Source organism: Bombina bombina, chromosome 7 (assembly GCF_027579735.1).
Source record: "Bombina bombina isolate aBomBom1 chromosome 7, aBomBom1.pri, whole genome shotgun sequence".
NCBI classification, from domain to species: domain Eukaryota; kingdom Metazoa; phylum Chordata; class Amphibia; order Anura; family Bombinatoridae; genus Bombina; species Bombina bombina.
Genome location: NC_069505.1, coordinates 477,793,698 through 477,806,312, shown reverse-complemented (window position 1 = coordinate 477,806,312; position 12,615 = coordinate 477,793,698). Strand labels below are relative to the sequence as shown.

General features: G+C 37.6%; 1 protein-coding gene across 2 annotated transcripts in view; it reads right to left on the bottom strand.

The window, feature by feature from the left end:
• Positions 1-245: 245 nt before the first annotated feature.
• LOC128666779 (zinc finger protein OZF-like) overlaps positions 246-12,615 on the bottom strand; it is a 74,630-nt gene continuing 62,260 nt past the window's right edge. For both annotated transcript variants that reach the window (XM_053721570.1, XM_053721571.1), the window contains 2 exons: positions 8,579-8,698; positions 246-3,372 (listed from right to left, as the gene is read on the bottom strand). In XM_053721570.1, coding sequence (XP_053577545.1) covers positions 2,525-3,372; positions 8,579-8,698 — 968 coding nt within the window. In that variant the 3' untranslated portion in view covers positions 246-2,524. The remainder of the gene's footprint in view (positions 3,373-8,578; positions 8,699-12,615) is intronic.

Sequence of the window (12,615 nt, the reverse complement as noted above, 5' to 3'; positions counted from 1 at the left end):
TTAGCCTTTTCTGCAAACTAGAGCCCAGACTGGCTCCTCTAAATAAGGGTGGAGTTGGGCTAAGGAAAACGAATTGCAGTAAAAATGATTAAAAACTCTCATTTGATTATTATTATTATTATTGTAGCCCAGGAATGAACCCCTTGAGAGGCTCCGAAGTAAGTTTATTTGCTGTTGCCTCAAGATCTTTGCAGGGTGCATTTCAAGCTCTGAGAATAAGAAAACCCATAATTTTAAAACACATATAGATGAAAAATGTTTCATTATAATAATTTATTATATACGTGTGCATTCAGATCCTTCGTTAGAACGTGCGGAAGAAGTGGCATTTGTCTCTTTTCGGAGTCAGATTTATTCTTGTGAACGTTCAACACACTAAGATCTGTGCAAATAGAGGATACAAATGCACACATCTAATTTTTCATGTCAGTGAGATGAAGCAGAGTTGTATAGCATATGTAGTTCCTATGGTACTGAAATGTCAGCCAATCTATGTCTCAGTGTCTACTGCTAGAGATAAGTAGATCAGAAAAATCATTGAGCCGAAGTCTGTTTTATTCATGAATATACAGGGGGTATATATAATATAACGTATCTAATACCATCAATAAAAATAACTTATTTGTGGCTGTAGGGCTGCCCACTTGACCCTATTCCTTCACAATTTATTCCCTCTCTCTCTTCTTCACTAACCCCTACCCTAACTCATCTCTTTAACCAATCTCTCACTGCTGGCACATTTCCTGTCACTTTCAAGCATGCATCAATCATACCAATCCTAAAAAAGCCCTCGCTTGACCCCTCCACGCCTTCTAACTATCGACCGGTCTCCTTACTTCCCTTTGCTTCAAAATTATTGGAACGACTAGTCTATAATCGGCTAACTCAATTTCTCACAACTAACTCCTTACTTGATCCACTACAATTTGTTTTCTGCCCTAAACACTCAACAGAAACCGCTCTTGCTAAAGTAACAAATGACCTGTTATCAGCTAAAGCAAAAGGCCATTACTCCTTACTAATTCTTCTTGACCTGTCCGCAGCTTTGAAACAGTTGACCATCCTCTCCTCCTAAAAATACTACATTCATTTGGCATCCGAGACACAGCCCTCTCCTGGTTTGCATCATATCTTTCAAACCGCTCGTTTTCAGTTTCCATTAACAACATATCTTGTGATCCTATGCCTCTCTCAGTTGGAGTACCGCAAGGCTCTGTCTTGGGTCCCTTGCTTTTCTCTCTTTATACATCCTGCCTTGGAAAACTTATAGCCTCCTTTGGATTCCAGTACCACCTATATGCTGATGATAGCCAAATCTATCTTTCCTCTCCTGATATCTCTCCCTCTTTACTCAACCAGATTTCTGACTGCCTCTCTGCAATTTTCTCTTGGATGTCGTCACACTACCTCCAACTCAATCTGTCCAAAACTGAGCTGCTTCTTATCCCCCCCTCTTCGAGACATCCAACACCTGACATTTCTCTGATGGTTGGAGACTCTATTCTCAACACCTCACCCCAGGTCCGTTGCCTTGGGGTCACACTAGACTCAGAACTCACATTCAACCCACATATACAAACGCTTACCAAATCCTGCCGTTCACACCTACGCAACATTTCCAGAATTCGTCCCTTCCTTACTCAAAAATACTTATTCATTCCCTCATCCTGTCACGCATTGATTATTGCAATCTACTCTTAATTGGCCTTCCAAAACACCGCCTCTCCTCCCTCCAATCTATTATGAATGCTTCTGCTAGACTCATCCACCTAAGTCGACGATCTACATCAGCTGCTCTGCTCTGCCAGTCTCTACACTGGCTCCCCATACACTCCAGAATACAATTTAAAGTATTAGCCCTAACCTTACAAAGCACTCAACAGTCTAACTCCCAACTATATTTCCTCTCTCATCGTGAAATACTTCCCATCCCGTCCTCTTCGATCAACCTCTGACCTACGTCTCTACACTCCTGTTATCTCTACATCCCACTCCCGCCTCCAAGACTTTGCACGTGCTGCTCCTGTCCTCTGGAACTCTCTACCCCGCTCCATCAGACTGTCTCCAACCTTGTATAGCTTCAGACGATCCTTGAAAACCCACCTATTCAGAGAGGCTTACCATCTCTCCTCCATCCTGCATCCGAACCAAGCTAATACATGTACATGAAATGCCTGACTCACTGCTGCAAATACAACCGATGTAACAAGCTACCCCAACCTTATGACTCTGCACCCTAAACCTATAGACCTTGAGCTCTCCGGAGCAGGGCCCTCTTCCTCCTGTGCTAGATTTGTTTAGTCTTATTATGTTTTGTATTGTATCACAAATCTTTGTCATTGTATACCCCTATCATTGTACCCAGCGCTACGGAATTTGGCGGCGCTATACAAATAAATGATAATAATAATAGGGCATTTATAAACCCTGCTTAAATTCCCTCAGAACAGTGAGGAAAGATTAACATTTACTAAAGTGCATGTAGCATATATTACAATGTATATCATGGGAAGGTTGTTCGGATCTAAATGACCGTGGAAAATGTTTCCTCTGACGTATGATTTTTCTGATGAGAAATAAGACTTGACTTATAGCTAAAACATTTCCCACACTGGGAACACGAAAATGCTTTCTCTTTTGTATGAATTTTGCTATGAGATATAAGATCTGATTTCCGAGTAAAAGATTTCCCACATTCAGAACATGAAAATGCTTTCTCTCCTGTATGAATTTTCTGATGTGCGTTAAAAGTTGATTTGTGGGTAAAACATTTCCCACATTCAGAACAAGAAAATGCTTTCTCTCCTGTATGAATTATCTGATGAGTAATAAGATTGGATTTCCATTTAAAAGATTTCCTACATTCGGTACATGAAAATGCTCTCTCTCCTGTATGCATTTTCTGATGACTTATAAGATTTGATTTCCATTTAAAACATTTCCCACAGTCAGAACATGAAAAGGATTTCTCGTATTTATGGATATTTTGATGAGTAATAAGATTTGATTGCTGGTTAAAACTTTTTCCACATTCAGAACATGAAAATACTTCCTCTCCTGTATGAATGTTTTGATGTCTCATAAGATGTGATTTGCGGGTAAAACATTTCCCACATTCAAAACATAAAAATGGTTTCTCTCCTTTATGAATTTTCTGATGTGCATTAAAATTTGATTTGTAAGTAAAACATTTTCCACATTCAGAACATGAAAATGCTTTCTCTCCTGTATGCGTATTATGGGTAAAACATTTCCCACATGAAGCAGAACACGGAACAGATTTATTTCCCATTTCTCTTTGTTGATCTTTTAAGACACTTGAAACATCAGCCATCCAACCTTGACTAGGAATATCTGAGCTCAAAAATGTATCTGTAAAAGAAAAAAAAACACACAAAAAGAGTAAAAGTTGTTTACCTACTTTCAAATTTGTATTTCTATTATTGCCTACAAAATTAACACTTGCAACGCCATGCTTTACATGACTATCTAGTACAATATATTGGGAAAATATCAGATTATTAAATTTATTTTTAATTTTTATCCTCCAATTTCTCTTTGAGTATTGAGAGAAACTACCTGCAGCTGTAGATTATAAAGCAATTACAAATAACCTTTAGGCTCCATGTGTTTAAAGATGTTTGGTTTATAAAAAAGAGGTCACGCACTATATCCTAGATTACATGTGGAGAATAAAAACTAAATTTAAGCTTACCTAATGAACTAATTTCTTTCAAGGGAACGAGAGTCCACAAGCCATAATATGTGCGATTAAATTCTAGTCCACTAGGAGGAGGCAAAAAAATACCCAACATACTAAAATCTTTTAATCCCCCCCCTTCCCTGTACACCTCAGACACACATATGACTAGAAAAGCAGGAAAGATCAAAGCAGGGTAAATGAAGAGCAAGCTAGAACTCTAGCCAAATAAATAGAGAATAGAGCGGGTCTTGAGGACTCTCACCTGCATGAAAAAAATGAATTTATCAGGTAACTTATGGCTAGATTTAGAGTTTTGCGTTAGAAGGGGTGCGTTAGCTACGCATGCTTTTTTTTCCCCCGCACCTTTTAAATACCGCTGGTATTTAGAGTTCACAGAATGGCTGCGTTAGGCTCCAAAAAGTGAGCGTAGAGCATAATTTACCGCCACTGCAACTCTCAATACCAGCGGTGCTTACGGACGCGGCCAGCTTCAAAAACGTGTTCGTGCACGATTCCCCCATAGGAAACAATGGGGCAGTTTGAGCTGAAAAAAACCTAACACCTGCAAAAAAGCAGCGTTCAGCTCCTAACGCAGCCCCATTGTTTCCTATGGGGAAACACTTCCTAAGTCTGCACCTAACACCCTAACATGTACCCCGAGTCTAAACACCCTAATCTTACACTTATTAACCTCTAATCTGCCGACCCCGCTATCGCTGACCCCTGCATTATATTATTAACCCCTAATCTGTCGCTCCGTACACCACCGCAACCTACGTTATCCCTATGTACCCCTAATCTGCTGCCCCTAACACCGCCGACCCCTATATTATATTTATTAACCCCTAATCTGCCGCCCCCAACGTCGCTGCCACCTACCTACAATTATTAACCCCTAATCTGCCGACCGGACCTCACCGCTACTATAATAAAGTTATTAACCCCTAATCCGCCTCACTCCCGCCTCAAAAACCCTATAATAAATAGTATTAACCCCTCATCTGCCCTCCCGAACATCGCCGACACCTAACTTCAAGTATTAACCCCTAATCTGCCGACCGGACCTCGCCGCTACTCTAATAAATGGATTAACCCCTAAAGCTAAGTCTAACCCTAACACTAACACCCCCCTAAGTTAAATATAATTTTTATCTAACGAAATAAAATAAATCTTATTAACTAAAGTATTCCTATTTAAAGCTAAATACTTACCTGTAAAATAAACCCTAATATAGCTACAATATAAATTATAATTATATTGTAGCTATTTTAGGATTAATATTTATTTTACAGGCAACTTTGTATTTATTTTAACTAGGTACAATAGCTATTAAATAGTTAATAACTATTTAATAGCTACCTAGTTAAAATAATTACAAAATTACCTTTAAAATAAATCCTAACCTAAGTTACAATTAAACCTAACACTACACTATCAATAAATTAATCAAATAAAATACCTACAAATAAATACAATTAAATAAACTAAATAAATAAGGATGATGGATCTCTTCAGCGCCCGCTTGGATCAAGACTTCAGCTCGATGATGGACCTCTTCAGCGCCCGCTTGGATCAAGACTTCAGCCCGATGATGGACCTCTTCAGTCCCTGCTTGGGCTTGGATGAAGACTTCGGAGCCTCTTGTGGACGGATCGGTGATACCCGGCGTGGTGAAGATAAGGTAGGGAGATCTTCAGGGGCTTAGTGTTAGGTTTATTTAAGGGGGGTTTGGGTTAGATTAGGGGTATGTGGGTGGTGGGTTGTAATGTTGGGGGGGTATTGTATGGTTTTTTTTACAGTCAAAAGAGCTGTTTTCTTTGGGGCATGCCCCGCAAAAGGCCCTTTTAAGGGCTGGTAAGGTAAAAGAGCTTTTCAATTTTTATTTTAGAATAGGGTAGGGCATTTTTTTATTTTGGGGGGCTTTGTTATTTTATTAGGGGGCTTAGAGTAGGTGTAATTAGCTTAAAATTGTTGTAATATTTTTATAATGTTTGTAAATTATTTTTTTATTTTTTGTAACAGTTCTTTTTTTATTTTTTGTACTTTAGTTAGTTTATTTAATTGTATTTATTTGTAGGTATTTTATTTAATTAATTTATTGATAGTGTAGTGTTAGGTTTAATTGTAGATAATTGTAGGTATTTTATTTAATTAATTTATTGATAGTGTAGTGTTAGGTTTAATTGTAACTTAGGTTAGGATTTATTTTACAGGTAATTTTGTAATTATTTTAACTAGGTAGCTATTAAATAGTTATTAACTATTTAATAGCTATTGTACCTAGTTAAAATAAATACAAAGTTCCCTGTAAAATAAATATTAATCCTTAAATAGCTACAATATAATTATTCGTTATATTGTAGCTATATTAGGGTTTATTTTACAGGTAAGTATTTAGCTTTAAATAGGATTAATTTATTTAATAAGAGTTAATTTATTTTGTTAGATAAAAATTATATTTAACTTAGGGGGGTGTTAGTGTTAGACTTAGCTTTAGGGGTTTATCCATTTATTAGAGTAGCGGCGAGGTCCGGTCGGCAGATTAGGGGTTAATAATTGAAGTTAGGTGTCGGCGATGTTAGGGAGGGCAGATTAGGGGTTAATACTATTTATTATAGGGTTTTTGAGTCTGGAGTGGGGCGGTTTAGGGGTTAATACATTTATTATAGTGGCGGCGAGGTCCGGTCGGAAGATTAGGGGTTAATAATTGTAGGTAAGGTAGCGGCGACGTTGGGGGGGCAGATTAGGGGTTAATAAATATTATGTAGGGGTCGGCGGTGTTAGGGGCAGCAGATTAGGGGTACATAGGGATAACGTAGGTTGCGGCGGTGTGCGGTCGGCAGATTAGGGGTTAAAAAAATTTATTAGAGTGGCGGCGATGTGGGGGGGCCTTGGTTTAGGGGTACATAGGTAGTTTATGGGTGTTAGTGTACTTTAGAGCACAGTAGTTAAGAGCTTTATGAACCGGCATTAGCCCAAAAAGCTCTTAACTCCTGGCTTTTCTCTGAGGCTGGAGTTTTGTCGTTAGAGTTCTAACGCTCACTCCAGCCAAGAGTCTAAATACCGGCGTTAGAAAGATCCCATTGAAAAGATAGGATACGCAAATGGTGTAGGGGGATCTGCGGTATTGAAAAGTCGCGGCTGGAAAGTGAGCGTTAGACCCTTTCCTGACTGACTCTAAATACCAGCGGTAGCCCAAAACCAGCGTTAGTAGCCCCTAACGCTGGTTTTGACGGCTAACGCAAAACTCTAAATCTAGGCGATAATTTTTTTTCCCATAAGGTGGTGAGAGTCCACAAGTGATCACATGTGGAATCTAATACCCAAACTGTGAAGTCTACAATATCACTAAGAAAAGGCTAGGCATTAAGTTAAAGGGACCTTAAACACTAAATACATGCTAGATAGAATAATGCATTTAAAGAATAGATTTGTCTGAAAATATCATGTAGATTTCATTAGCTGTTTAAATAGTTATACAATAAGTGTAAAGTTTCAGTGTCTATAAAACAATGGGAGCTGCCATGTTGTAACTTAGGTTACCTTCTCTGCTGTGGCCAATTAGAGGCAGTTATAAATAGGTCACTAGAGTGTGCAGCCAATGGCTGTGTGGTATATTATATTGTTCTCCACTTCTACTTCTAACAAGAACTAAAAAGCTCACAATGTCAGAATGGAATAACAGGAAAAGAGGACAAAATAAATAATGAAAGTATATTGCAGAGTTATATATATATATATATATATATATATATATATATATATATACATATACAGTATATTATTTTAGTAGACCTCCAGTTTACATAGGTGTCAAAAGTCTTTAAAGGGATATGAAACCCAATTTTTTTTCTTTCATGATTTGCTTGTATTATAAATTTGTATTAGTTTTCTTGGTATCTTTTGTTAAAAAGCAGATACATAAGCTTAGGAGCCAGCCCATTTCTGGAGAACTATATAGCAGCAGTTTTACAAGAATGTTATCAATTTGCACTAGAGGGTAGCACTATTTCCTGCCATGTAAAGTTCCAGATGCCTACCTAGGTATCTATTCAACAAAGAATACAATGGGAACAAAGCAAGTTTGATAACAGAAGTAAATAGGACATTTATTTAAAATACTTTGCTCTGTCTGAACATGAAAATAAATATTTGGAGTTTCATATCAGTTTAATCTCAGTTTAATTTGAGATCTGTCTTCTTATATTTGTCTTAGGAGAAAGGTAAATGAGTAGAAAATTATATTTAAAGGGACATAAAACCTCAACATTGTCTTTCATGGTTTAGATAGAAAATAAAATTTTAACTCTCCAATTTACTTCTATTATCAAATTTGCTTCATTCTCTTGTTATCTTTTGCTGAAGGAGCAGCAGTGCACTACTGGCAGCTAGCTGAACACATCTAGTCAGCCAATCACACAAGACAAACGTATGCAGGCACCACTCTGCAGTTAGCTCCCAATAGTGTGGGATATGTTTGTATTCTTCTTCCACAAGAGAACAAAGCACATTTGAAAATATAAGTGAATTTAAAAGCGTCTTAACATTACATGCTCTATCTGAATCATGCTAGTTTAAATTTGACTTTCCTATCCCTTTAAATATCAAAATCAGCAGGAAATAGTAAGAAATAAAGACCCCTCACTAATGCCACCCTTGTTATGAAGTTTTGTGCTAAACTAAATTAGTTCCTACAGTTTCCAGGTCAACAAACAGCCCCTGGAAATGTTACAGTTATTTTGGGTTACGCATTTTGAGCATTTTATAAAGTTCATCTAGGAGCAAAAGAAATGTATTTACTGAACACAAATTATTAGTTTGAACCACAAGTTTGTTTGGTACTGAGTTCCATATATTACATATCAAACACTCACTTGTGTCTGTAGCCTCGTCACTTTTCATGTCAGTATCTTTCTGCTCCTGAATTTCAAGTGGTTTCGCCACACACAGATCTTCTGTTTGTTCCACTTTTGTTATTTCAGGGTTAATTTTAACTGGGGGGAAAAAAGATTATATAATTTTAATAGTTAACATGACAACGCTTATACACTATATCTATTGTCTATTTACTTGGTAACACGGAGCTCACACTCAAAGTGCCCCAATTATCAAAGTCCAGGCAGACCAGGTTCCTGGCGGGCATAAGCTTGTGCAGCCACACCCCCTGCTTTTGCACAGCCAATCGCAACAGAGCAGATCTTGTCAATCATTCTGATAAGATCTGATCGGGATTAATTAACTCTGCGAGCCTTGAGGTGGTGGAGAGGTTAAGCAACAGTGGTCTTAAAGTGACAGTAAATGTAACTTTCAGTCTAATCAGATCTAAAATCTCAGCATTATTTTATATTTAGCTAAATTTCTAAATCAATTTCTAATAACTTTTTTTTATTTTAGTTCTGATTTCTTTCATTAAATGATGAATCCGCAACTCCATAATATGTGGGATAGAATTTCCACCACTAGATGGAGGCAAAGAGCCCCAACACAAGAGGTTTTAACCTCACCCACTTCCCCACCCTACGCAGTTTGTTCTTTGCCTCCCAGGTGGAAGGTGAAGATAGAGGTCGCTCTGAAGATCCGTTTTTTGGAATCATTTGGATTTATTATTGTTTTTTGTCCCACCCGTTCTTTAACGTGGACTTACAGCTTGGGTATTCAATCCCACACCATATGGAGCTGTGGACTAAACTGAGTAGGGTGAGTGAGATTAAAAACTCTTATTTTGGGGATCTTTGCCTCCACTAAGTGGCAGGAAGTCTATCCCACACATTATGGCGCTGTTTACTCTCATGATCCTGAAAGAAAATAATTTATCAGGTAAGCATGATTCTTAATTTTCGAATACCCCTACCAGCTCCAGCTGCCCACTTCGAAAAAACATTTTTTTTCTTGATGTGATGTTTTTACCGTTAAAGGGACACTTAACCCAAATTTTTTCTTTCATGATTCAGATAGAGCCTGAAATTTTAAGCAACTTTCTAATTTACCCCATCTCCTATTATCAATTTTTCTTCGTTCTCTTGGTATCTTTATTTTAAAGCAGGAATGTAAATCTTAGCATCCAGTCCATTTTAGGTTCAGAACCATGCATAGCGCTTGCTTATTGGAGGCTTACATTTACCCACCAATAAGCAAGCATAACAACTGTAATGTGAAGACCCTGCGCTATATAAAGTACCTCTAGCTCTCCTCAAGAGGTCCCCTAGTGAACCTAGTGGTAAGTACAGTGTAGAGTAATGAGGCAAGCACCAACAGTAGGCTGAGGTAACACAGTGGTAGTCTGAAAATATAGTGACCAATCAGAATATATGTAGAATATGGTTAAATTTAATACATATCATAAACAAAAAATACAGTACAAATCATGGATCCATGTAAAACAAATTAATATATAAAACAGATGTTTTAAAAGCACAAGTAGGACAATAAGTCCTAAAATAGACAATTAGTCTCTGTCCTATGTATTGGAGGTACCATGGGTTCTAATTGGGAGAATGTCAATGTAGATAAGACCGAAACAACAGTCCAGAAAAAGTTGAATCCGTAGTGATATATGAGACAAATGGTGAATCGTGACAATCAGGTGAAAAACTCCAAGAAAATTTCAATAAAAAATCAGTAAAAAATCCAATAAAAACAGTCAGTAAAAAATATATATATACGTGAAGTGATGCATCATAAAAATGAAAATAAAAATAGAATGTGATAGTGAAAAACACTAAAAAGAATATTCCTGTGAGAAAAAGTTATAAGATAAGAAGGTGATAGAATCCTTAATAATTTGAGGTCCGTAAGTATCTTGAAAATGTGAAACAAATCCTAAAGGACATCTAAAAAAACCTGTGAAAAAAGATAAAACAAAGCTGCAAAAATTGTGTATAGATGAATACAAATAGAGGTAATACACTTACTCTGGTTATGTCGACGCGTTTCGGCCTCTGTTTAGGCCTTTATCAAGACTTGATAAAGGCCTAAACAGAGGCCGAAACGCGTCAACTTGGGGTGCGCAAAACTACAGACACAGGGGCTTATCTATCAAGCTCTGAATGGAGCTTGATGCTCCGTGTTTCTGGCGAGCCTACAGGCTCGCCAGAAACACCAGTTATGAAGCAGTGATCTAAAGACCGCTGCTCCATAACCCTGTCCGTCTGCTCTGAGCAGGCGGACAGGAGTCGCCACAATTCAACCCGATCGAGTACGATCAGGTTGATTGACACCCCATGCTGGCGGCAGATTGGTCGCGAGTCTGCAGGGGGCGGCGTTGCACCAGCAGCTCACAAAAGCTGCTGGTGCAATGCTGAATACGGAGAGCGCATTGCTCTCCGCATTCAGTGATGTCTGTCGGACCTGATCCGCACTGTCGGATCAGGTCCGACTGACATATGATAATTAGGCCTCATAGAGTGGTTCCAACCCTAGTCACTAGTATACAGATCAAGAAGTGAAATGGGGACAGAGGATACAAAGAAAAACAGAATAAGTAAAAAATTATAACTTTAAATGTTATCTAAAATATTTTAAACAAAAAAATTAGTGGTTTGTATTTAGATAATTTGAATTGTGCATACTTTACTGTCACTTTAAAATAACAGCTATTTAAATAGAATTTCAGGCCTACTCGGGCCCTGAAACTGAATCCCCAGCTTCATAAATGTTTTATAAACTAACAGTATATTGAACATAAAAAAATATTCACATCTAATGTCTACAAATGACTCCTGCTGTAAAACTTTTCTCTGCTATAATTTACATTAAATGCATTTAAAAACAATACATTTAGAGCTGTGATTTTGGTAATAAAATTTCACACCCAAAAGTACTAAGGCTTGCTTTGTTTTTTTAGATTGTTTCATGCACACTACATATATTTTTTCTACCTATGTAGATTTTCTACATGTGAGATAACTATTTTCATGCAAAAATTAACTTTTAGGGGTTGATTCCTATTTAGTTCATTGACGGGTTTTCAGCTAACAATTTGAGTTTTTCAATTCTGAGTGCTCACAACCCAGGCATTAACAAGATTTCCATACTGTGATCAGATCAGATCTGAGCAGATAGGAAAATCACTCATACAATGCATGGATAGCGACGACATCGGCACTCACAATTCTTCCGGTCACAAGTTATTAACCAAACATATCGACAACAAAAAGGGCCCATCAAATTCAACACACAAAGGCACTTGATAAATAAATGAACCCCAAAAAACTAGATACTTTATTGGTTAGTAGTGCGCAAAAGCTTCAGATATCACACTCCTCACTAATACAATTCCTTCCTATTGTATAACAAGTGAATCGCTAAGATAAAAAGATAAATGAGGGCGCTAAAATATCAATAAGACAGTTTAATAAGTGCAACCTGATAAAATTATCATTAAAAAACTATCATAAAAAGTAAATGGGATGTCTCCCTTAAAACATTTGTTATATATCACATATAGGAACATGAGCAATTAGAATACACAGAGCACATTTAGGTATAGACCGTCCAAGTCTTAATCATTAGTAAAGTATATCACCCTGTGTTAAGTGGCCACTATGTCTAAAAAACATGCAATGCATTCCGCATGTGACCTTCTGGTGTATAGTGTTCTCAGTATACCCGGTTCAGTTTCAAATATATAGCTGCGGTACCTTACACCATCGGCAAGGAATTTCTGCTGGAGAGTTGCAACAAAACTTTCTGCACGTTCAACGATCGTCTCTGACGGTGAACCTACCCCACGTGACTATTCTTGTCTGACGTCACAGGTAGACTTTGCTTTGTATTATCTCTCTCCTCTCATTGGCCGTAGTTGTAGCAGTTATCCCTTGATTGGATTTCAAATGTCTGTGAGTAAAACAATCTCTTAGTGCTTTTGCACGCAGGAGTCCTCCTAAATTAATCAGACATAGAGGCCTATGTA